Raw genomic sequence first — 27,560 nt, forward strand, 5'->3', positions numbered from 1 at the left:
ATATACATTTGAAGGGAAAATCAGAAACATTCATTGCTTATTTTAGAGAGATGTCAAAATAAAAAAAAAATCTCAATATTCCTAGATTCTACTGATGCTATAATTAAAAACAATGTCCCCAAAATAATACAAAATCATTATCACAGAAAACATAAAATTTTCTCAACAAACAATGGGAGAAAAAAATGACAAAAAAAGCCAGGGAGTAAGTGTGCCAGATTAAAACAGTAAGGTCCACACTGAATCACACTTGCTGGTTCCACATCCTTGGATACAGCCCCTTCCCACACAGACCCTGGTTTGAGTGGCTCTGGTTAATGGCGACCCCAGCAAACATGCCATTAAACTGAAGCTCAATAAGCCCTCATGCACTGGGGCTTGCCCTACTGGAGCTCTGAGACCACCACGATGGGAGGAAGTCCAGGACGAGAGTGACCACATGGAGAGATACCAGCTGTCCCGGCCACCTCGGCTGAGCTGCCGGCTGGCTGTCAGCAGCCATGAATGAGTTTAAACAAGAAAAGAAGAGACGCCCTGACCACGGAATCATGAGACTAGATCACAGTTGTTTTAAACCACTACGTTTTGCAGGGTTTGTTGTGCAGCAAACGCTGTAAAGAAAATTAGGGAAAGAAAAAAAAAACAAAACTAAACACACTTAGAAGGTTTATCAATGTTGTGAATAAAATAAAGACGCCTTTGAAAGATCGACAGTGAAACAGCAACATGCAAATCCATGAAGATACTGTAATGAGTAACAAAAGGAGAAAACATTTTATAGCAGAGACTGGTTTTAGAGTAAATTTTCAAATCTTCATTAAAAAAAAATCTTACCAGTATTATGATTTTATGATTTTATGAGAATTGATATGAATTATTTTTTTCCAACAGACATAGAAGTAGAACCCGAAAACAAGCCACACACAACATCAGTGGATGGGAGGACTGCTCAGCTGGAAAGATGTCAATATTCCACAAGATAACTGCTACATTTCATGTAATTTTAATCAGAATATCACTGGGTTTTTTTTTTTAATGTGATAAAAGCAACTGAGGATTTGGAGATTAAATGAAAACAGTGAACAGAATTGTGAAAAAGAAGAAGAAAAGACTTGCTATGTCAATATAGAAACATTACACAAAGGTTTAATAACTAAGCCTAATGAATCTGGACAACAATTTTAAAAATCAATAGAGAAAAACAAAAAACTTGGACTCAGTAATGCTGATGAGAATTTAAAACATAATAAAGGGGGTGCTTCAGATTGGTGGGAAAAAAATGAAAAAGTACTTGGTAAAAGACACAGGAACATTTGAATTAATATTTGAGAAAAAAATTAAGTTTGACCCCTCCTTACAATATACATCAGAATAAACATCAGATGACCTAAGAATTAAAAATAAACTTAACTAAACCTTAGGACTACAAAATAATATAAAGATTTACCTGATTTCAAGGTAGAAAAGACTCAAAGTAAAGCTAAAAATTCAAGGAAAAGATCTGACTAAATGAAGATCTTAAACTCCTCCACATTAAAAGAACTGTTAATTAAAAAGCATGTTTTCAAATTAACAATTGGTAAATATATTTATAACATAGTGAGTGATGTCTTTATCAGAAAATGAGCAAATATTATGCTCTTGAAATTCACACACAAAAAAGAAATAAAATTAAAAAAAAAACAAAAATGTTGAAACTCATCAATAATCAAAAAACTGATGCAAACTGGAAAGACCAGTTTAAAAATCTCTCAAACTAAGTTTTAAAAATTAAAATGTTTGGTGTTCATAAATATTTCATAAACTAGAAAGACAAACTGATGCCGGTGGGTAAGCTGGGACAACTGTTCTGAAGAACAATTCAGACATATACACCCATCTATCTTATGATTCTTGAAACATGTACATTCTCTGATCCAAAATTTCACACAAGAAATTTACCTTAAAAATATAACCAGAGATTTAAGTAGAGAAGTAGAATGTTCACCTAAACTTGATTTTGAACTATAAAAATATCTGAAATATCGTCTTTTTCATTAGGGAATTTGTTAAACAAAAAGTAATACATCCATAAAACAGTAAACAACCATTAAAATATGTCTCAAAAACATTTAATGCTGGGCAGGTAAAGATGGACAAAACCACGCTCCTTTCCAGAATCAGGGGGGAAGAAATTAAGGACACAGGAAACCAATCATGACAAAATGCTGAGATACAAATCTACAAGTGCGTTATCATCCCAGTTTTGTGAAGGGGATGAAAACACATGCACACTCACAACCTCACACACTCATACACTTCTTTATCTCTAAGAAATTCTTTCATTCTTAGTAGGACTGTAAGTTATTCTCATAGTTTTTCTTTACATATTCTCTATTTCCTATATAATAATTATTTTTAAAAGACATCAACATTGACCCAGTAAGTATGCTTCCTACAAACTGACTTACTGATATATTCTGAAGTGTGGGCAGAAACGTAAATTTTCCTACCATAGCAGTGTTCATAATCACAAAAAACTAGAAACAACATAAATGTCCTAAATATAAATGGTTAAGAAAATATGGCAACATCACATGGGGGAATGCAGTGCAGTCTATAAAAAAATTTGTCAAGGGATTTTAATAAAGCTGAAAAAAGCAGAAAGGACAGAAAATTATAACAACATAATTTTCACCACATAAAACATGTATGAAAATGAACAGAGCCTAGGAAGAAAACCAGAAGAAAACACACTGCAAGGTCTACAGCTCTGAATAAGACTGTGGGTGATTTTAAGTCTCTACTTTATGCTTAACATTTTTAGAAAGTGAGTATAATGGCTTTGTTATATTTTGCGAAAATGTTTAAAAATTATTAAATCTTTTAGAAGAATATCTGTTAATGACTCGAGAAAGACTAATACCACTGTGCCATTTTAAATAAGGCACCTGAGCACCTGGGGATGTTGGTATCCTTGCAGGTCCTGGAACTGACCTCCCGCGGATGCTGAGAGACAACTGTATTTAAGTAACACAACAGGATGCCAGCATGTCCTATGTACAGTACGGTCTCAAGTTTTAAAAAGGCAATCGCAATTTTCACTCGCAAAGTTCACACACGTGAACCTGAGAAAACGGTGAGTAGAATACGATTCACCAAAACAGTAATGGGTTGTCTCTCACGTAGTATTTATTCTTCTTTACATTTTCCAAATCATGAGTGTACGTATTACCTATACAGTCAAGACAATTTTAAAAAGCACAATTATAACTTACTTAAGAATGTTTTCCCATGCTTGACTGTCATAAAATGCATGGCTCCAACTCATTTTGACTGTTCCAACAATGACATTTTGTGAAAACACATCTGATCCTAACTTTCGATAAAGCTCCTCACATTCATCCAGAGGCATATGGAACAATCCCAACATGAATGCTAATATAGCACCTGAAAGAAAGAACGCTCAGTTTTTATCAGCACTGACATTACAGTACGTATAAGATCTCCTGACTCACAGACCCAGTTAAAATTCTATTTTTGATACTTTGTGTCACCTGGGAAAGACTACTATACCTCTCGGAGCCCAAACTTTTTTCATCTGTAAAATAAGGATAATAACAACAAATAAATTTACAGGTTCTTATAACCCTGGAAGAGCCACCTGTGAAGGGCTTTACCAGGCCTCAAAAAAGATTAAATCAATGTTAACCAATAATCATGATGATCAATATATAAAAATGTGCTGTTCTACATTAAATTAAATAATATATAATTAAGATATTGCATACACCAGGAACACAACATTGTAAATCAACTATATTTCAATTTAAAAATAAAAGATACTGTGGTAGATAATGTTCTTTCTAACCTTAAGATATTCCTTAGTTTTAGTCATAGAATACAGTATATTGGACAACTTACCAATTCATTAAAATAATTACTCCTTCAGGTTGGTCCTGGGAACCAATGTAATAAATAAAGAAATTAGGTCTCTGGGATGTCTTTTTAAATAGCTGATCGCATATCCTAGCTGCAACTAAGTGGTAGGACCCACTGCCACCTAGTGTACCTAACTGGCCTAACCCTGAACCAAGGAGAAAAAGGGCAGAAGAAACTTTGGGGGATGCAGGTGGGGGTGGGGGGAGCAGAGACCTGTACAGCATCACTGCTTACACTGAGAATGCAAACAATGGAAAAAAACAGGAAATCACTAAGCATGATGCATTTTAAATATTCTATGTGTTTAACCATTTTTAGTCTTTTTTTCTAACACCTTTAGTGTGGTATAATACCTGTACAGTAAACTACAAATATTGCAGACGTACAATTTGATGAATTTTGACAGATGTATACACCTATGAAACCACCACCACAATCTTAGTCTTATTCTAGTAAGCGATAAGTCAGCTTGTTTTAAAATACAATGCATGGCATAACTATATAAAAGAAATTGTTACTTTTCAATTTGCAGAAAATTTTTAGTTACCACAAGGAATAACTTGCCAAAAAAAAATTAAGTTTCCTGTGAAGAAGAGCTACTATAAAGATGAACAGATGTTATAAAATGAATTTTACTGAACTGGTAAGGACATTATCCTTAAGCTAAATATAAATTTATTAACTTTATAAAAACTATGAGTGCAAACAAAATTTCTATATTAGAATACACAAAATGGAAAAAGGAAAGGAAAATTATAAGCACTAGATTACAAGTGGAGGTTAACATAAGCAAGAAGACACAGTGGAAAAGATGTATTGTGATAAATACAGAAACGTGCATATTACATAAACTGATATTCTACTCAATGGATGAATGTCTTAATTTAAAATTCTCTTTCGAGCTCCCACTGCTAACAATGGTGCCAAAGCAGGAAGGTAGCTTGTAGATACGTCTGCATGTTTAAATTGCTAGCACCATTCCCAAATTTAACAGAAATGGCCAGGGTAATAGTTCAAAGAAAAAAACAAGAATGCTTGCCCTGGGAAAGGTCTCTAAGAAAAGTTTCCACAGTTATATCAACTGGGGATGTACATGTTATTTTCCTATCCTGGGAGGCACAGTGCATTTTTAACGTACTGGAAGACCTCAGAAGTACCTCTGTAAAGAGACCTGTTCAACTTCCTTCAACAGAACCTTCTCCAAGGTGGCTATCAGCTTGAGGAATCAATGTTCAGTGGAACATTGCAGGAGTCACCGACTCCTTATGCTTCTGAATCTTCCCTACAGCAGCTCTCATTTAGTTCTCACAATGGAGCATCAGTGAACATGCCCTTTGGGAATATCAGTCATACTTGACACAGATAATGTAGAGAAATCATTTGGTTTTGTAGCTAGTGGTATTTAGAACTACTACTATAATTAAAAAGAATGAGAAAAAATAGAACCCATAGCTTGTGAAGATAAACTAATGTAAAGTGAGAAATTCTTAGGTCAGGTGGTAAAACATACAGCAAGGATCTGCAACCAGTCGTGCTTGGGTGTTACTGGGAGGGAAGCAATACCTACAGGCACCCTGAGAGGCGTCACGTACGCGCTGGGGCGGGGCAGGGCTGAAACATGGGCGAGAGAGCTGATGCAGGAAATAAAAAAACACAGCAAACAGAAAAGAAAACAAAAATGCATCTGATGGCGAGTCAGTGAAAACAAGGATATTACTGGGAAACAATCGTATTCTAAGATGCCAATTTCTTCTATACAAACAATTACAATTTTAGGTACACATCGACTAGCAATATTAAAAAGTAGCTTTTAAAAAAACACAGATTCTCATATTTATCAATTTAAATTTTGATTTCAAACAACCAGATAAAGGATGTAAGAAGCAATTTCCTTAAAGAGGGACATCTTTTAAAACAAAGTAAAATCTTATCCAGCTTTAATGTCCCATTGGTTCAAGTACAATCTTGAGTAACTACCTTCCTTCCATTTCATCACTTTTCTTCAGGTGACTATGCCATAAAGCAATAATTCATAATTTGCAACTGTCACTGTGGCTTATTTAAAACACATTAGAAAAGCATGTTAAAATCTATTTCTGAATGTTAACTTACTCCCAAAAAAATTTTTTAAAAGTTCATTAAGCAAATCAGAGGATTATTCATTATCAAAATATGAAACCAATATCCATCATTTCAGGAAATAACCATGACCTTAAAAAGAAGTGCTTAACATTCTTTTCCTTAATGCACTCATTTTTCCATACAAAAGCGATTACCTGTGCTTACACCACAAATGTAATCAAAGAGTTGATGAACTGGCTTCTGAGTAAGTTCAACTAATTTTCGTAGTGTCTGAAGAGCAACCACGCCCCTGTAGGAAAAATAAAAAGGCAAAAATGAGAATTCCTGTTTTAAGGAAAGTTAAATTGTTGAATAAAACAATTCTATAAACTGGTTTTCTAGCTTATATGCTAACGTGAAAACTAGTAATATAAATTCACATCAGTTAAAACTGCCAAAGTTCTCTGGATCACCTTCGAAAATCCAGTATCTAAATAATGGTGTTAAGTCCTGTGTCACGGCAGCACGTTTTTGAATTTATACCAGCATCTCTTAAATAAGACGACAAAGATATGACAATGTAAGGTATTTTGTTAAATAGTCCAACTGTGGAAATTACTTCAGACCTCCACTCACCAGTTTGGGGATGTTATCTGTTGGTTTCTTCATTCACCAGTAGTTGGTTACCTGTGCTTCTATACATTTTGTTTTATATATTTCACTAATCCTACTCTTAAGCTTTCTTTCATTTATTCATCTTAAAAAAATCTCTCAACTACATGAGGACAATGCTCTGCATTAAGGATGTATTGAGTTGTGCTGCTGACTCTGTTCATTTCTGGATCCTTGCCAAAGGCAGTGAGTGGCTTCACGAAGGAATAAGAAAGATGAAATAGCCTAGGAGGTGTAGGCCAATCAGGCTGTGTGTTAACACGTGGACGATCTTAATACTGGGAGGACATACAGAAACAATGAAAAGTTCTCATCCCAAAATAAGGTGTGCGGCAGAGAAGTCCGGGAACTCAACATTAGTCAGGCATCACATAATAAAATTTAGAGTGTCAAACTGCTTTGATGCTGCAAGCAGAGAGTCACTAGAAAATATTGTATGATTAAAGTAGAAAATGAAAGGTAGATTTTTTTTTTAATTGTGAGAAGTAATGTGGATTTGAAGAGAGGTAAGAGAAGACGAGATGGCTTATGAGAGAGCTACAATCATGAATTCAATGTGAGACATGAAGAATTAAAGGTAATGCTGGACGAAATATACTTAACAATGCGAACTCCATTACCTTATGAAAAGGAAATAAAACATACACATACATATTCACAAAGAAAAGAATTCTGAAGAAATAAATCAAAGTATGAAAAATAATCTTGGAATTAATTGTGAGCCAGGATTGTTTGGTTTGGTTTTCTTTGTACTTCTTTTTTCCCCCTCCCAAGTTTTACTCGTATAAGCAAGAAGAAAATATTTTAAAATGCCATATTTACAAATTAATGCAGGGCAAATTTAGAAATAAATATTCTTACCACACTGATTTTATATGACTAACACCGTATCAGGCTCTCTCATACAAAAGAAATAGAAGATGTGGGTTCTTTTTCTCACAAGCCTTCCTATCTTACTTCTTTCCACACAAATTTCCCATTCTGGCTGCTTTCTCATATTCCCCTAAACCGAGGCTTCTCAACAGCAACACTACTGACATTTTGGGCCAGATAATCCTTCGCTGTAGGGGCTCTCCTAAGCACCGTAGGTTATTTAGCACCAACCGTCCTCTTCTCACAAAATGCAAGAAGCAGTCAGTCCCCAGCAACTAAAAATGTCTCCAGACACTTGCCAGTTAATACCGTCTAGGGAGCAAATTCACCTCCAGGGGAGAACCACTGACCTAAATCCACCTTCATCCTAACCAATCTCTAGATTTTCTCAAATATCTTCACTCTAATTTCCTCCCTGTATGACTAATAAAACTCCTGTTCTATGAAATCAAACACTTATCGGTCAAAAACATCTCACTATATACCTCCCTTTCTCTAAACAGACATCTGAATGTTCCTTAATGGTCTTCTTTCAGATCTCTATTCAAAATTTATCTTTTCAAAAAGTCACAGTCATGATCACTCCTTAAAATAGCACTGTTTACTCTCTATCCCTTTATTTTTTCATAGCACCCATTACTACTCAATAATATACTTTGATTTTTCTAGTTGTTGCCTCTTAAGGTAAGAGTAGAAATGGTGGGGGAACTGGAACACAAGCTAGAAAATTCGGAGGGAAAGGTTCATCAAGTCAAGCCAGAGTATCTCGCCAACAAGAAGGAAGGACCATGAAACTAAGACAGAATAGGGAGCAGGGGACTGCCAGCAAGAATGCAGCCTGATGGTGAAATGAGCTTGTTCTGAGCTAAGAATGCATTCAACATTCCTTGTGTGGCACCAGAACCGGCATCTGCAAGTGAAGATGTCAGGAGTCAGGAAGGAAGTTACTGATACAGGCTCCTTTTCCTATAATCACTTTACCTAAGTGCCTAGTTGACTGATACACATGGGTAAGGTCAGTATAATAAAAGAAAGCTAATGTTACAGACCACTGCCAAGATTTTAAGAGAATCATGGTTGATAAACTGTCCTAAACTACCAAAAAGGCCTGAAAAGAGCAAATGAAACTATTAATACTAGGTCACATTAAAATAAAAAGAAATTCAATGAAGAAGTTTTTAGACTGATAAATTAGTAAATTAAGAACTATTTCATGTTTTATTTTAAAATTTTGATTTATAATGATATACAGTAACATTGAATCAGTTAAAAAAATTCCTAAGCCTAAATTGGATCTACAGGTTGTTTTTTTTTCCCCAATTAAAGTATAACTTTACAACATTATATTAGTTTCATGTATACAACATAATGATTTGACATTCATTTGCACTGTAAAATGGTCACCCCAATAAGTCTATTTACCATCTGCCACCAAAGTTATAAAATTTTTTTTCCTTCTGATGAGAACTTTTAAGATTTACTTTGCTTTTAAATTTTTTTATACTTATAATTATTGACTATATTCCCCATGCTATACATTACATTCTCATGACTTATTTTATAGGTGCAAGTTTGTACCTTTTGATCCCCTTCACCCATTTCCCATACCCTCCAGGACCCTTCCACCTGGCAACCACCCATCTGTTCTCTGTATCTGAGTTTTGTCTTGATTTACTTTCTTAGATTCCACATGGAAGTGAAATCATATGGTATTTGTCTTTCCCTGTCTGACTTACTTCACTTAGCATAATAACTTCAAGTTCTACCCACGCTGTCACAAATGGCAAGATTTCATTCTTTTTTATGGTTCAGTAGTACTCCACTGTGTAATACGTACCTATATATGTATGTGTGTGTGTGTATATGCATGTATGTGTGTGTGTGTACGTGTGTGTATGTCTGTGTGTGTGTACAACCCTCACGTATTCTTCAGCCATTCAAACATCGATGGACACAGGTTGTTTCTATACCTTGGCTATTGTAAATAATGCTACAATAAACATAGGGGTGCATATATCTTTTCATATTAGTGTTTTCGTTTCCTTCAGATAAATACCCAGCAGTGAAATTGTCGGATAATATGGCAGTTCTATTTTTAGTATTTTGGGTCTATAGTTTTAAAAAAATCATTTTTCTAGCCTTACCTTGTTCCTCCACCGTCAATCGTGAGAATCCGGATTCCTCTTCCTTTCACTGGATCCACGTAGCCAATTAAGGCCAAAATTTCTCTAACTGCAGCCTGAAGAGTTTCATCCTTAATTTGTCTCAATCGTAGTAAATATGGAATAATTTTCTCCTATATTGAGAGAAAAGATATTTTGTTGCTTTTGTCAAATCAAGAGTGACAACGTATGATTATTTTTAACCAACACATGTAGATCATCACAGATAAGCAGGGTGCCACTGTTTATTACTCTCAGTAATTTTAAATGATAGATTAGTTTTTGACATGTTAATGCCAATTAATACCTAGAATATATTTGTCCTAACATCTAAGTCAAAAATTAACCTCTAGCCCAGTATTTTCTTTAAAAGGTGCAATGCTTAACAATTAGAGAAAATACAACTGGCTTAACACAAATTTACGAAGTATTAATTGTTATAACAAAAGGTTAACATGGTAAATTTTATACAATATTATGTCCAAATCCTAAAGTTAAGCAAATCAAACTGCCTCATAGTAATTACAGGAAACTAAATTTGTTGTTAAAAGACAAAATAAACCATCCTGTGTACACTGCACACAAAAGACAAGGCATACAAAGTTTGCTCATAGTGAACTATCAACAAATGTTAATTAAAAAATAAAACTAAGGTAGAAGGCAGAAATTGGAGCAATTAAATAATTAGTTTAAACAGAACTAGGACTTCAAGATTCTAAGAGTTTAACTTCCTACTGCTGATCAGAGGCAAGAGCTTAAATCCTTAAGGATTCTATGTTGAGTTTATCGAAGATTCTAGCTTCTATATATGGAAGCATCTCATCTGGTCAGCACCCCAAGTTAAACTGAGGACTCGAGGGGCCTCAATCACATGACCGGTTTCACCTCAGGACATTTGCTGGATTCTTTAATTATGTAGTGTGGGAAGTTAAAAAGCTAGGCTGAAAATCTCTGAAAATGAGGATGGAATTTTCTGTATTCTTGAGATTTTAGGGCTCAAGGAGGTGGTGGTGGTAGTGAACACAGCAGGCTCTCAATGTGCCCTAAAAACAGGGCAAACTAGAAATGTCAACAAACTGTAAGCCAGGCACTGCCCAGCTCTGATCCTAACTGAATTAAGATTATCAGTGTCCCACTCTGTATGTCAAGCAGAGGAACAAATAGACTATCTCTGGAAAAAGAAATTATCTGATATGGTCTAGATCCTATGCCATTTTTAAAAATTCACAATGTCCAGCATCCAGAAAAATTATAAGGTTTGTGAAACTAGTACCAAATAAAAGATCAAGAAGTGATCCTGATATTAGTAAAATATATTAAAATAAAAATAACAAAAATAAAATTACCATCCCCAAACATCATATGCCCAGGAATTAAATTTTTAAAAAACCTAATGAAAGATGTGCAAGATATCTATATTGAAAGGTTTTTAAATATCAAGTGCTGTGGTCTGAATATTTGTGTCCTCTCAAAATTCCTTATGTCGAAATCCTAACCCTCCCCAAATGATAGTATTAGGAGGTGAAGCCTTAGGGAGGTGCTTAGGTCATGAGGGTGGAGTCTTCAGGAACGGGGATTAGTGCCCTTATAAAAGAGGCCCCAGAGAGAGCCCTTGCCCAGGCCACTAAGTGAGAAGGTGCCAGCTGTGAGCCAAGAAGAGGGCCCTCACCACAAAGCACTCATGTTGGTGCCCTGACCTTGACTTGCAGCTTCTAGAACTCTGAGAAATCAATTTCTGTTGTTTATAAGCTACGCAGTTGATGGTATTTCATTATAGTGGCCCAAATGGACTAAGACATTGAGGGAAAATCAAGAAAGCCCAAATCAATGGAAGAATGCACCACATTCATTCCATTTATATAACATGCAGAAAGAGGTACAACTAATCTACACTGCTGGAAATCAAAAAAATTGGTCAATCTTTTTAAAGACAGTGATTGGAAAGGGGCACAAAGGGGCTTTTGGAGTGCTGGTAAAATTCTGTTTCTTAATTGGGTGGTTTTTATATGTTCAATTCTTGAAAATCCATGGAGCTATATTCTTTTCTGTATACATATTTTTTTAAGTTAAAAAGTTTAAGAAAAACTATGACTTCATAATGACAACCAAAAAGAAAAAAATGCCAAAAGTTCATCTCACCATTGAGGCAGCTTTTAAAACTCTTTACTTTGAAAGCTGGTGACTAAGTAGAAATAAATTAAGCATTTTTTGCTTTTCCAGCAACATTGGTCTTTGAGAGAATCCAAACAGCTTCAGCTAGTGAAGAAAAGCTCTACTTTTACAGGAGAGTATCAATTGTAATGCAGAAGGATGACAGAATTAGAAATCTATCATTCTGCAACCTTAATAAAATGACTAGTTCTGGGAACAATTAGGTTAGTGACTGATGGGATAATGGTTCTAGCCTAACCATCCAATGAAAAGATCAGACTGTAATCCCCCTAGTCCAGGGGTCACTCTTAGCATTACTAATGGTTACTCACCCAGTTGTGCGTGTTCTGGCATGACGCAGTATGAGGGACATCACATCATCTACAATGTGCTCTAACAAGAAAATGCTTAACTCAGTCAAGTCTTTAAATTCCGGTGTTCAGGAAATGAAAAGGAAAGAGGAGTACATGAAGTGTATCAGTGAGGATGAAGCCCGGTAAATCCAGGCGAGCCGCTCTACAAGAAAACACACATCATGTGTCTCCCCGGGACGGAAGGGTCCTGAGATTTGGGGTCAGTTATGGAAAACAGTAAGAGTTCCCCAAGTTTCTATCAGCAAACTAGTCATGATAGACTAAAACTGAAAACCAGCAAGAAATCCATCACCAGCACAGTGAACAAATGAGCTGTGATACACTCACACCATGGAGTATAAAAGCAACGAGAATGAATGACCTACAACTACCCACAACAATGTGAAAGATTCCTACCAGCATGTTGAGTGAAAGAAGGCAATTGTAATAGTTTATATAATGTACAGAAACAGGCAAACTAATCTGATTACTTCTGGGGAGACTGTGACTGAAAGGGGGCCCAAGTGAGGCTTCTGAAGTGCTGATAAATTCTGTTCGACATCTGGGTGCTAGTTATATGGGCGTATATGAAAACTCAATGAACTGTATACTTACAACTGCATGTGTATTATATATACTTCAATAAAAAGTTTTTTTTAAAGTTCCTTAAAGTATGCAATTCCATCTTAGAGCTCTGCTTCCAGTATATCACTGCAATGTTAAATGACTTAAAAGCATATCGATATTTGGAAAATTTATCTTTTAGGTAAGATTACATATTTATAAAAGATAACCTCAAATTTCATGTCCATGAAATTCTAAAGTTTAGCTATTATAATGTATGTATTATACAATATAAAACTACAGAAAGGTACATTATTCAAAAACATAATTTTTCAGTAAGATGGTTATCAAAAAGTTGAATAAATGTGAACAAATTTCACTTATAATTTTCTGGATGGCAAGTTAAAAATAAATACTAACAGATCTCTAATGAAATGTTAACATTATCTATTCATTATATGGTATTTCCAAATTGTTCACTATATATTGCAAATAATCTAAGATGCAAAGAGACTTAACTGCATCATTCACATTTTATAGGATTTCTCTGAAAACAGTCTATTTAAAGGGGCTTACATTATCTTCATGGTTTTATATTTGAAAAAACTGAGACAAGGAAAAGCTAATTGTTTTATTAATAGGATCACCAATTCAATGATCAATAAGATCATTAAAATTCTTAGACTTTCAAATACAAAAAGATCATGAAATAAAAATTAGCAGTGGTCTTATGAATTATGACTCCTGTCTTAAAAAGAGTACTTACATAGTATAAAACGTACACTGCATTTAAGAAAAACATGGCAGCCCTTAGGCAATTCAACTAATATACTGAGAGTTATCTTCTATTTCAAACTCAAAGTATAGATATTAGTACTAGAAGCATAATTTATATCACAGAATAAAAGGGAGCTTCTTAGCATAATGCATATCATAGAATACATGAGGCAATTACTGAATATGCAACACATCACATGTATGACAAAAACACAAAAATATTTAAATAAAAAAATGACAGGCACTGCCTTCTCCATTTCTGAAGGTTTATTAATATTTCTATTCCAAGAAAAAAAAAAACAGATTAAAGGTAATTAGAATTACCTTGACAGCCACTCCTTTGCCTTCAGGAAATTCTAGAAGATGGAAAGTCAGTTCCTCAACCCTATTAATGCAGAGCCTTGGGTCAGTTGTCCTTCTCAACGCCTGAACTAACGCCCGGGTTCTGTTATCAATGCTCACTCTGGCAATGATCTAGAAAGACATATTAAAATACATATGATTATAATATGAAGCTGTTCTAGTAATACCAACAAATGATTAGAGTTTCTTAGGTCCCACTGGGAGATGAAATTTAAAACCAAACTGAGTAACAGCTTGCCTTTTCTCGCTGAAGAGAGAGCCGCCTTTTCTCCTCGGCATGTTTGTCTTTGCTGACGGCCTGCTCAGCTTTGACCGCCTCCTCCTGCTCTTCCGACTGGCTCTTTGAATCATACTTTAATTTGGGGACAAGTCCACCGATATAACCACCTACTAAAGCTTGTACTCCTTCGGTGGGACGGGAAAGAAAGTTAGCAATACTTTGTTTTGTGGAGACAGGAAGAACCTCAGGTGTTCCACTGGGACCTGCAGGCTCATCCTCTGTACTCGAAGCGGCTTCTGAGCCCAGCTTCTTTTCAGTCAGGACACTGGCATCTGGGGAACTGGATTTCTCTTCTTCGACCTTTTTAAGTTCAAGTTCTGATTTGTCCTGGAAATGTTTCTTTTCCTTTTCTTGAGACATTTCTTCCTCCCGCTTGAAGTAGGAATTAATATGATGTGACAAAAAGTAGAATGACTCTCCAAATTTTGTGGTGATATTACTTGTGTAATGGAAAAGGCTTTGTTTACCTGTATCTTCTTTATCTAGAATGTGACTCTGCTTTTCTGGGAAAGAACTCTTTTCTGCTGATTGGTCGCTGTATTTTTTCAGAAATTTGATGGTTTGTTTAATGGTCTTCTGTTTGAACCAGCCACTATCTGATACTTTTCTTAATATTCGAGAACTTGGCTTAAATTGAGCCAAACGAGAGATCATTTCATTCTGATTGCCGAAAACAGCCTTTGAAACGGAGTTCAAAGTACTTTTAATACGGGACATACGAAGGCTCACTTTTGTAAGGCCCTTGGGAGCGGAAGTGCTAAGTCTCAAAATTCCAATATGCAAACCATGGTTGCTAGGATAGCAACAGTGCTTACTGCAAGGATGTGCCTCACTTTTGGTCCATTTACATCTTATTTTGCTTGTATGAGAACCTCCTTGCAGACTGATGTGGCTTATCCTCCAGTGATATTTAGGTGAGCACAAGAAATGCAGCGGCTTGCTTCTCTGCTTCCCACAAAGACTTCTCACATTACTAAGGAGGTAAATATAATATATATCTATAGTCAAATTAATAGACATAACTTAAAAATCATTTATTTTCTATGTTACAACTGTCACTTCATTCCTGAATGCTTCATTTAAGAAATGCCATAATTCATGGTCTTACCTGAAATGGCAAGAAAAAAAAAATTAGGATTCAAGGTAAAACTGAAATTGGGTAAGAGATAAAATACATTACTACTTGAACTAAACTCAGCACATTGTCTCAAAAGAAGACAGAATGATATATTCCCATTGTGGCTGATAATGGCTGATTTCACTTTTAAGCTAACAGAAAATAACTCATCTCTCAGTACAATGAATAAAGAAAATGAGCAGCAGGATGTTTCATGAAAACTGATTGAGGGAAGCTACCCAGTAGGTAAGGTTTCCTACGCCACAAAACTGAATATGCAATTTAGATAATCTGCTATTTTTCTTCCTTTTTGTTAAAGTCTTGACTACTTTATGTGATAACAGACTTTAAGTTCTTTGAAGAGTCAAGTCTTTTATTCATTGCAAACCATCTGTATGTAGACTATTTAGTCTGAAACCTAGTCCCCATAAAATCAAGTTCCTCTGCTGAGTTTGATTAACCTCTCTAGCTAAAACATTATTTTCTTGTCCAACTTCTGTTCCCCTCAAGACTGAGAAGTATCAAAGAAAAGGGGGGATGGAAACCAGAGCAGGACCCTGCGGAGCCCTCTCGGGCACAAAAGCCTTTCTGTGTCCCCAGTTTCTTGTATGTAGGAAAAAAAGCTTTTGCGTCCTAGACCTTCCCTGAGTTCCAAAGGGCAGATTCAAACAGTTACTAGTCAAGGGAGTGAAGGAATGCAGAAAGAAACAGTAGTGCAGAGATGGGGCAAGGTCCGGCTCCTCCTGGGGTGGGCTGGTGTGCATAACCACTTGATACACAACTCTGAATTCCTCTACAGGAACCAAGGCCCCCACCCAGATAGAGGAGGGTCACTCCAGGCTGAGCACAAGCTGTGGACCCCAGACTGGTTGGAACCAGACGGCTGATGGTTGAGATTCCTGAAACACCACTCTGTTACCCCACCAACCAATCAGAGAAAAGTCACACACCCTGCAGACCCCACCCCCCCACCCCTGATTTTGCCATAGAAACTCTTCCCTGAAACCTATCAGGGAGTTCGGGTCTTTTGAGAGTGAGCGACAGTTCTCACACGGCCCTTGCAATAAACCTTTCTCCCCGCTCCAAACTGATATTTTGGTTGGTTTGGCCTCACCGTGCATCAGGCACAGGAAACTAGGTTCAATAACAACAAAGCTACACCAGACATGGTGCTAGATACTGAGACCACAAACAGGACACAAAGAAACTTTCAGTCTAGAGCTGGAGACAGCCATGTAAAGAAGATTCCACTGTCTGGTAATAAGTGCTTATTTAATCAAGAAGTCAGACTAGAAGAAGCCACGTGCACCATCTAACAGACAAAGGGATCATAACCACAATACAAATGCTGTTTAAAATAGATATTGTGTTCTTTCATTTGGTAAAATGTAAATGAGTGATAATATCCAGTATTGATAATGCCCTGGGGACATGGGACAGAGGGCTACCTGACAGTATCTAAGGAAATGTTCAATGCTATCTATCCAAATTTTAAAGGCATATACTCTTTGATCAGCAATTCTGAGACAGGAAGGGGGCAGGGCACAGCCATTCAAGGAATGCCACAGCAATTAACATCAAAATGGTGAAGGATTCAACCCCCACTAGGCCTTGAGGCTCAGGATGAGAGATTTAACTTCCAGTAGATCTTGAGCTTAATTATACGCCCACTGTAATATATTAACAGGGTGAATAACACGCCCACAGGCAATATGGCAATCCCAAGGCTAGCCACAAAAGGTCAAAGAGTGGGAAATGGTCAACTTCCTGGGAATCCCAGCCCCTTCTCCTTAGACTGACCCTTCCATTTATTAGCATATGAAGCCACCAAGCCCATAAAAACCAGCAATACGGTGCCTCTCTCTCCCTCTTCAGAGACAGCCCACACTCTGTGTATGGAGTGTGTATCTACTTTTAATCTGAGCACCCAACCCCCTCACCTCATGCATGGCCTTTCTCTTGCCTTTCAATGTATCTCTAAATAAATCTACCTTTACTGAACTGTGGCTCGCTCTTGAATTCTCTCCTGAGCGAAGCCAAGGACCCACGCTTGGTGGGGCACATCCCAGGGGCTCAACCGAAGCCTGGGACACAGACCTTCTCATGCCCCACATCTGTTTTCCTGCATCAATTCCACTATAAAGAATCTACAGAAATAACTGCACAAGCATGCAAAAGTGTGTACACACATTCCCTGCCACATCGTCTGAAATAACAAAACACTGAAAAACAACTCGAAGTGTCTTCTAGCAAGGGATGGTTAAATAAACTATGGTATGTACATAAAATGGAGTGAGTTACAATGGAATGTTACATAGCAGTTAAGGAGAACTAGATGGTCTGAGTATAACGACATATTCTTCATACACAGCACGGTGAAAAAGGCCAACTACAATAAAATATGTACCATACACATATAAAGACACACTGATGCAGACACAGAGATATTATGTAGTGAAAGAAAACAAAAACCAATGTATGCAATTTAAATTTGTGTCTACACACACACAAACACACAGACTCGCACAGAAATTCTGAAAGGGTAAGCACTTATTTATTCCTGTGAACTGAGGTGTGGAATCAAAAGAGAATGAGGAGAGGGGCTTCTACTTTTTACTTTTATATGAATTCAATTATTTACAAAGAACAAGTATCACTTTTGTAATTTAAAAAAGCGAACAGTTTAACACACTTTAACAGATGGTGCTAGGTGAATGGAAGACACAGGGTGAGAGGGGATACCCAGGTAAGTCCAAAAAAAGAAGATAAAAATGGCATAATACGAATTCACCCCATGGTAAAAGGTGAGAGGGGAAGTAGAGAATTCTAGATAATGGGAAAGATAAACACAAGCAAACACACAAAAAAAGCATTTAAAAAGGCATACACAATATGAGCAAAAACTGCAAGTCATCCAGTTTTGCTCCAGGACCTGGACAAAGTAACAGGGGAGAGGCAGAAGATGGTATTGCAAAGACAGTGTGGGTCAGGTTAAGAAGGGCCTGGTGAATCTTGCCAAGGAGATTAAAGATCAAACCGTCAATGAAGTACTTTAAGCAAAGGAATGACATTAAGATGATCCTAGCAGATCTCGGACAGAATGGAGTAATGAGGACAAGACTGAGAAAGAGAGAAACCAAAAACCTGCTGTGACTGTTTAGAAGATAATATTCTGAACTAAAATCTTGCTACATGGCATGTGAGCATATTATTTGAAAGCATCCAATTTTATAGAGGGGAGGAGAGAAAAAGAGCAAGACTGTCTGGCTTCCTGGCTCTTTGGAACTCCTCCAGATTTGCAGTCAATGTAATAAGCTGAATTAACATAGGAGCCCCACAATCTCCAACACAAAAACACAGGATAAAATACAATTAAAGTACTTGTGGATTAAAAAGCCACACTCAAAGCCAATAATGGACTCCTACAACTCAACAACAAAAAATGAAATAACTCAAAAAATGGGTAAGGACTTGAGCAGACATTTCTCCAAAGATGATAAGCAAACGGTAAACAAGCATATGAAAAGATGATCAACATCACTGATCATTAGAGAAATACAAATAAAAACCAAATGAGGTATTACTCCACCCTCATCAGGGAAGCTATTATAAAAAAAAAAAAAAACCCAAAAATACCAAATGATGGCAAAGATGTGGAGAAGTTGAGACCCTTGAGCACTGTTAATGGGACTGTATAATGGTGTAGCTGCCATGGGAAAAAATATAGCAGTACACAAGATATTAAAAATAGAGCTACTATGTGATCCGGCAATCCTACCTCTAGGTATATATTCAAATGAATGCAAAGCAGGACCTCAAAGAGTTATTGTATGTATACCTATGTTTACAGCATCACTATTCACAATAGCAGAGGTGGGAACAACCCAAATGTCCATGAACAGTTATACAAAATGTGCTATGTGCACACAATGGAATATTATGCAGCCTTAAAAAGGAAGGAAATCCTGTCACATGCTACAGCATGGATGAACCCTGAGGACATTACGTTAAGTGAAATTAAAGGGCAAATACTGTGTGATTCCACTTGCATGGGGTACTTAGAGTGGTCAAATTCAGAGAAACAGAGAGTAGATGACAGTAACAGGGGCTGGAGGAACTGGGCAAAACCTGTTGTTGAATGGGTTAGGGTTCCAGTTCTGTAAGATGAAAAGGTACTGTAGATCTGTTTTACAACAACATGAATATGTACTTAATGTCACTGAACCATACACTTAAAAGTGGTTAAGATGGTAAACTTGATTTTTACCACAACAAAAAAATGTTTAAAAACAAAACAAAACCAACAGTGGGAAATCCACTATTGAAGAGGAATCACAGGCCTGGATCTGCAGTCATGCATCCTTGAGGTGCAGAGGCCCTAAGCAAATGAATACTAGTCAGAGGTGGTGAACTTCATGGGGCCTCGGCAGTGTCCGCTAAAATGACCACGTGAGGACATTTCCAAAGCTCTTGGCAAATGAAACTCCCACGCCAAGCAACCAGCACTGAAGATTAACTCACAGTCAAAGATTACAGAACGAACACCCAAGGAAATGAACAATTCCCTCCAGAGAGTACCAGCACAAAGGCCAACAGTAAAAAGTACAACCAAGATCATAAATAGAAAAAAAATTAAGGAGGTTTAAAATGTTCAGTGGTATAAGAGAGGGGACAAAAAAAAAAAAGCAAAAAATGAGAACTGTACAAAGAATGAGAGGGAAGAACAAAGTTTTAGAAATGAAAACTCCACCCACAAGTGTCACAATATAATGACAAAGAAACGCTGAAGATGAAGGAACAGGGGAAATCACATGCCAGGCCTATATAACCCAAAGAAAGTAAAAAAGCACTTGTAGGCAAATTTAAGGCAAAAGCATCAAAAAGATAAAACAACAAGTTTATACCTATAGCACAGGGAACTATATTCAATATCTTGTAGTAACCTCTAATGAAAAAGAATATGAAAACGACTATATGTATGTGTATGTATGACTGAACTATTATGCTGTAACTAGAAATTGACACAACATTGTAAAGTGACTATATGTCAATAAAAAAAGAATTACAAAAAATAAGCATTAAATGAAATAAAAATAAATATTTTTATTTATTAAATAAAATAAAAGGGATGCTATATAACAGTAAAAGGAATAATCTATTTACTTATTAAACCTCAGGCAGTATTCTAGGTCTTGGAGAACAAGACAATTTATTAACAAACAAATAACTATATAACGTATAACAGGTCAAGAAGTGCCACGAAGAAAAATGGAGCTGGGGGTTGGGGAGAAAGGGTGCAGAGTGCTTTTTTAGTTGATGTGGTCAGAGGAATTGAGCTGACATGTTCCTGAGACCTAAAAGAAGTGAGGAAACAAATTATTAAAAGTATCTGGGAAAAAAACGTTCAAGGCACAGGAAAAAGCAATCAAGGCTTTAGAGACAGGAATGGGCTTTGACTGTTCAGGAAGAGCAAGAACACGGCGGTTGAAGGGAAGCTAAGAAATGGGAAAAATGGTGGAGATGGGCCCAGGAGTCAAGCAGAGGACAGAGCTACATAAGCCTAGATCAGGGTAAGGGGGTCTACATTCTTTCTTTCTGATGAGATACAACCCTCATGACCAATTATGAATACACCAAACAGCCTGGCACTGAAATGCAGCATACGAAGCAAATTTGAAAAAAGGAACAGTTAAAGGAAGACTAGAGAATTTCACAATCACACTATTTTAATGCGCCTCTCTAGAAACTGTAACTATCCATCAAAAAGTTACTAAACAAAGAGAGTGGTCAACAAAATCAACACGCTTACTTTAACTGCTCCCAGGTCACAACAGGTAAATGCAGGTAAGGGTTTTCCGAGCAAACTCGGCTGGGACAAAAGTTAGACTAGACTGCAAGAAGATTAAGAAGGTAAACTGGGAAGCACCATCATCAACTGAGAGGAGAGCAGGGAAGACCAGACGCCCTATTTATAGGGTAGTATACAATGGAGCTATAAATAGAATAGTGAGGCTTAGACCAGCCACTTGGGAATGGAGTGGAGTTTTAAGGAGAAGAATTTTAAGGGAATCTCTAGGTGGAAACTTGGCTGAGGATGGAAAAAATGAATTTATACAGGACTTCACTTATCACAATAATGCAGGCATGAAGTGACAGGGTATGAATCAAGTCACAGCACTGTAATGGAGGTGAGGGTTACTCTGAGACACACTTTGAAAGTAGGTAAACAACAAAACATGGAACTTGGTGACAGAAAAGAATGGGGTGAGGAGAGGGAGGTGTAAAGACAACTTGAGGGTTTTTAGAGAAACAGAGAGAATGCCATTTGTGGATATGAGATAACTGGGAAGAGGATCAATTTAATAAAAATCTCTTGGATTTACAGGATGAATTAACAGTGGGATATTCAAATCGTGATGTAGGAACAAAGGCTGTAGATTTATGTCTGGAGTTGTTAGCACAGTGACAGCTGGAACCACAAGGCTGGATTTACCAAAGAAAAGTGTACAGTAATGAATTCTTGAGAATTTGGGGATCACAGAGCTTGACAAAAGCTCCTCTTCCTTGAAAAATACTTACTTGCATATATAAACTATATTTTTCCATGACACTTCCGGATATTCACAGAACTACTAAGTATTCCTTGGGTTTCAAATTTTAAAACTCTGATGTAGAGAGAACAAGGGTAGAACTCTGCCATTCAGAGTAAGGAAGAGGTAGTCTTCCAAGCAAACAAAAAAAGCACAGGAGAAAAGAGATCCAGAAAAATTCGGAGCATGAAAGCACATTCTAAAAAAAAAAAAAAAAAAATCAGATAATGAACAAAGTAAAATATAAGACACGGGAAAGACAGGTTAGAATTACGTAAGAGTGCCTGGTAACTAACTATGTCCTTTTCACAAATACTTGTTCAATAAGGAACGCAACAGGTACCCTTCAGCACACATTATCTATCATTATTACTAAGCAAAAAAAAATCGCAAAGTACACGATGTATCTTGATTAACTTTGCACTTGAAGCAAGTAAATAAACAAGTGAAACTCATCTTTTCATCCAACATCACATGTAAAAAGGCCATTGCTTTCAAGATTTTAATATACGTCTGATACAAAAATAGGAAAATAAGGTCCACTTGAGAAAAAGTTTGAGTAATAAAAATTATGAAATAATGTGTTCTTAGATTCAAAGTACAATTAATTTGCACAAGCATTTTAACAAAATAATTACAAAGGGTTTGAAACACCTGCCTCATAAGAGGCATAAACTCGGTTCACAGGGTAATATACTTTTAAAAAATTCTCGGATTTAAAATTTTTTAACATTTCACTGTTTCAATAGCATTTTCTCGATACACTAAACCATCCTTCCTGTCATTTTTAAAATCTCAGCAAATGGGACTGTAGACTGGGATGCAACTGTTAATGGCAGTAAAAGTCTCTAAATAGGATTACATGATAGCTCCTTGTGCCACAACTCTTCGAAGTTTTGCCTAGGTGTCACCACTTTTATTTAAAGTTATCACTGTATTAGGCGTAGAAACCAAGTTCCTCCCAGCATGATGACAGAAATGACAGTGACGGGAAGCACTGCCACACAATTATTCATACAACTCCACCTTTTAAAAAGCACACACCTGGATCAGCTTAAGCAACAGCAGTCAGGGAGCGAGTCAGAGAGTTCAGTGTGGGTGGGGTTACAAAGAAACTGCTGATAAGTGAGAAACATCGAGCAGCAGACTCACCCGGTGCACTGACAGAAGAAAATGATGTAAAAATGGGAAACTCTTTTTTGACAGTCACCAGCGAACTGCTGGAGAACCCTACAGTCCCGGGGAAGCCACACGAGACGCGGGGGAACGAGGCGGGGAGTCGCGGGGGTAGGACAGGAAGCGTGGGGCGGGACCAGAGAAACCAAAACAGTCAGCGAGTCTGGACCAGCACGACCTACGGGGACACAGGAGGCGGAGAGCACGACGCACCAATCAGTCCCAGGACCCGCGGCCCTCTTCCGGAGCCCGGGCGCCTTCGGGAGCCGGGCGTCTCCCCGCCCTCTGGCTCTGGAAGCGCCCTCCGAGGAGAGATAAGAAGACCCGGAGGGCCGGACGGGTGCCCAGGGCCACCAGGCTGCCCTCTCCCCTACCCGGTCATCCCCGCCGGCCCCTCAGGGGCTACTCACCAGGCTGCAGGCCGCGACTACTGGGGCGGCAGTGCCGTCGCGCCTCTCCCCGGCATGGGCGTCCCACGGCCGGCCCGCATCAGCTGAGCGTCCAACGCAAACAGCAGAGCAGCAGCAGCAGCAGCGGGGGCGCCACCCTCCCCCAGGTCCGTCCCGCCCCAGCGGAACTGACGCACGGCTGGCCCGAGTCTCCCCGCCCGCCGGGAAGGAGCTCCTCCGCCTCGCTGGGCCTCTGCCTGCCTGTCAGGCGCCGCTCCGCCCCCTCCTCAGACATGCGCAATAGAGCACGGCGGAGCGCGGCGCGGGAGACGCGCGCGCGCGCGCACGCGCCTGCGCGGGCCCGTGGGAGCGCCGCTTGGCTGCCGTCGGAGGGAGCGTGTTTGCGGGTGTCCGTGCCCGGTTCCCGGAGCTAAACTTCCAACTCCGCGTCCCTGAAGGCGCTATCCGCGCTCTCTCTGGTCCTCGGGGTAGGGGCCGCGTTACCGGCCGCCTGGAGGATGGTGAGCGGCGTGGACCGGGGTCCCTGCCGCTCTGCTGTCATCATCCTTGGGCTTGGCCACTTGGGCTCAAAATCACTGGAAAGCGTTTTCACATACATTGTCTTATTGGAAGTTAGCCTGTGAAGATTCCCCACCCCCACCCCCTTGGTCACACACATATTTTTTCACTCTTGACATTTTATGCATACCAAGTGCAAAATACAGCCCATAAAGGCAAATCCGATCCGCCGCCTGTTTAGTATATGTTAGCTAAGAATGGTTTTTACATTTTCAATGATTAAAAAAAAAAAAGACTGTTTTGGGACACTGGAGCATTAATGACGTGAAATTCAAATTTCAGGGTCTTTAAAATAAAGTTTTAAGAGCATAACCATGCCTATACCTTTTATAGCTCAAGAAGGTTTCATGCTACAACAGCGAATTTGGAGAGTTACAAAAACTTCCTTTAAATAAGTTGAGGTTAGAAAACAGAAAAGTAGTCTTTACTAGACCTCAGTCTCAAAATATTACCAAGACTGTTAGATTCTCTTTTCTCGAAGCTTGCTGCGTCTCACATGAGTGTTAATACTTTAGCCCTCCATAAGATTATTTTAAAGGATCTAAGGAAGTAATTGTATTAGCTACCACATAGTGGTGTTAGACGAATATAGTTTTTTTTCTTTTTTTAAAATGAAGTGGAGGAAGCCAGCTTGCTAAGCTCTTGGGGCACGGATGGCCAGATTGTGTACATCATAATGCCTGATAAACCCCTGCAGGGCATGATGTAGACGTATTATTTAGCCATACAATAGTTAAAAGTGTGTGCACAAATTAAACTTTGAGACATATGGAACTAAACATAGCTCTAGAGAGATGTTTCTCCCCATTGCTAAAGAAAAAATTATACCTGTTACAACAATAAGGAAGACTTTACACAGGGCTGTTGCCACAGGTGTTGAGACTTTTGCAAATGGGGAGAAAGATTGGACTCAACTACTAATACAACAAAGACGGGTGGGGATGAGAGGGGACGGAGTGAGAGGGGTCAGTGGATGAAAATTAGAGGGTACATCAAAGGTAGGGGTGATTCTTGCTGAAGACTGATCAATGTGATCAAATATCAAGGGTTAGGGATCAGGAATTTGATCAGCTATTAAAAGTGATCAGAGATCAAGGGTGACAGAGGAGGAATTTGGTCAGATATTGAGGGTGATCAGATATATCGAAGGTGGGAGATTCTCTCTAAAGCGACTCAGCAGGATTTGTGCTAAAACTGGACTTGGCTTGGCCAAAGAAAGGGCTAGGGCAGGAAGCCTTGGTGAGAAGAGGGCTCAGAGAAACCAAATTAAAGTTTGGCCAACGAGAAAGTCTGTCACCATCCAACCATCCACTTTCCAATACCCTGCCTTCTTTCTTGTTTTTCTTTATTTCCTAATTCAGTCAGACTTGATCAAATTTCTAGATTTTCCTCCCTTGTCAGACATTTTCCAAAAAACCCTCAAGTCCTGCTGCTCCTTTGCCCTTTCCCTTCCCTCCCTGGACGCCGTACCTTTAACTGTCCTGAAATCTGATGATTCTGGCTGAAAAATCTTTCCAATTGCTCTCCATCATCATTTCCACTGCCTTAGTTTAGACTTTCATCCTCGAAACTCTCATCTTGTCTAAACTGGTTTTCCAGCCTGTAACTGACCTCCAACCCAGAGTTATTCTCTTACCTGAAGCCAAGGTAATCTTTTGAGAGTGCAAGTCCAATCATGTGATGCCCCGATGAAAAAATTTAAACTGGCGCTTCATCTCCATGGAATAAAATGCGTGGAGTAAATAGGCTCAGACCCTGCCAAGCTTCCAGCCTTAATTTCACCATTTGCCTCATGCTCTTTTACCCTCCAGCCATACCTATGGTTTCCCAAATGCTAGTGCCTTTTCATACCTCAGTGCCTTTGCTCATGCCTCCTTTAAAGCCAGAAAAGCCTTCAAAACTAATACTCTCACCATACAATCCAGTGATCATGCTTCTTGGTATTTACCCAAAAGGGTTGGAAACGTGTGTGCACACAAACACCCGCAGATGGATGTGTATGGCAGCTTTATTCGTAATTGCCAAAACTGGGAAGCAACCAAGATGTCCTTCAGTAGGTGAATGGATAAATAAACTGTGGTACATCCAGACAATGGAATATTACTCAGAGCGAAAAACAAACTTTAAGCCATGAAAAGATGTGGAGGAAACTTAAATGCTTATTACTAAATGAAGGAAGCCAGTCTGAAAAGGCTACATGCTTTGGGATTCCAACTATGTGAAATTCTGAAAAAGGCAAAACTATGGAGACACAATTGGGATGGGGAGGGGTGGGCGGTAAATAGGCAGAGCCTAGAGGATGTTTAGGTGAAGATACTCTGTATGACACTATGATGATGGGTACATGTCATACTTTTTTGTCCAAACCCATAGAAGGTACACCACCAAAAATAAACCCTAAGGTAAATTATGGACTTCGGGTTATTATGATCTGTCAATGTAGGTTCACTGATTGCAACAAATGTACCATCTGGTAGGGGACATTGATAATGGGGGAGGTTGTGCATGTATCAGGGCAGAGGTGTGTGGGAAATCGCTGTACCTTCCTCTCAGTTTTGCTGTGAACCTAAAACTGGTTTTTAAAAAAATTGTCCTTAAAAAGAAATTTAAAAAATCAACAACAGGAAATCCTCGTCTTACTTCTTCATAGAGTAAACTATTCCTTCTGTTTGGGCTTGTTTCTTCTACTTCCTTGCCTGCACAGTATTGTGATTTATTTGTTTATATGCCTGTGAGTTTACTGTACACAGGGAGTATCACATAACTATATTTGTATCTTCTAGATCTAATATAATATCCTGCAAATAGTGGACCCTTTCAAATTCTGTATTATTGAATTGATTTTTAACTTTAATCAGAATACCAGTTAATAAGTTAAAATGGAAATTAAAACCAACTCATGGCTCTTTTGATGTTAGACAAAATTTTAAGAGAAAGGAGACTGTCAGTTAATTTCAAATAAAATAAATTCAGTGGTGTGCAAAACAGGAAATTATCTTGTGTTTTTAATAATAGGCAAAAATATTTAATAGCTTTCTGGAAAATATCATACTTGGAATAATGTTAGATATAGTAATTGTTCAACCCTATTCTGCTGCTGCTGAACAAAACAGACATCCACACTGCTCCTGTATCATCTACTGGCTGTTGCTCCATTTACAAGGTTTACCAGTTACCTGTTAAAGATCTTTCCTTCTCTAAATCAAGTCAACCCCTTTTTCTATGGATTATTAAAGTCTGGCTCATAATTTCTCTTTAAAGAACTTCTAGTCTCCTTATCATTCAAGCAAAATTTAATCCTGTGGCCAAAATAAATTAAGCAATATTGCGGTAAGATATTTCTCCAAAGCACCTGAGGAAGGATATGCCAGAAAATCCAGAAGAATAGTTACTGTGCTAGGCAGAAAAATGGCCTAATCCCTTGAACCTGTGAATAAGTTATATTACATGGAAAAAAGGGACTTTGTAGATCTAATTGAGGGTACAGATTTTAAGAAAGGGAAATTATTGTGGATTATCCAGGTGGTCTCAC

The 27,560-nt window shown here is 38.1% G+C and overlaps 1 protein-coding gene across 5 annotated transcripts in view; it reads right to left on the reverse strand.

The window, feature by feature from the left end:
* The window catches only part of PNPLA8 (patatin like domain 8, phospholipase A2), a 37,101-nt gene extending 13,403 nt beyond the window's left edge, over positions 1 to 23,698 (reverse strand). Inside the window, exons 1-8 of one of the 5 annotated variants that reach the window (XM_072965222.1) lie at positions 23,471 to 23,698; positions 23,037 to 23,238; positions 21,874 to 22,083; positions 14,136 to 15,285; positions 13,859 to 14,008; positions 9,672 to 9,823; positions 6,198 to 6,292; positions 3,258 to 3,429 (exon numbers count right to left, since the gene is read on the reverse strand). In XM_072965222.1, the coding sequence (XP_072821323.1) occupies positions 3,258 to 3,429; positions 6,198 to 6,292; positions 9,672 to 9,823; positions 13,859 to 14,008; positions 14,136 to 15,197 (1,631 nt within the window). In that variant the 5' untranslated portion in view covers positions 15,198 to 15,285; positions 21,874 to 22,083; positions 23,037 to 23,238; positions 23,471 to 23,698. Of the gene's footprint in view, positions 1 to 3,257; positions 3,430 to 6,197; positions 6,293 to 9,671; positions 9,824 to 13,858; positions 14,009 to 14,135; positions 15,286 to 21,873; positions 22,084 to 22,928; positions 23,239 to 23,470 lie in introns of all 5 variants that reach the window. The other 4 variants (XM_072965223.1, XM_072965224.1, XM_015234574.3 and 1 more) reach the window with 4 other exon arrangements.
* Positions 23,699 to 27,560: the final 3,862 nt, after the last annotated feature.

The sequence above is a fragment of the Vicugna pacos genome, chromosome 7, assembly GCF_048564905.1.
Source record: "Vicugna pacos chromosome 7, VicPac4, whole genome shotgun sequence".
Taxonomy (NCBI): Eukaryota; Metazoa; Chordata; class Mammalia; order Artiodactyla; family Camelidae; genus Vicugna; species Vicugna pacos.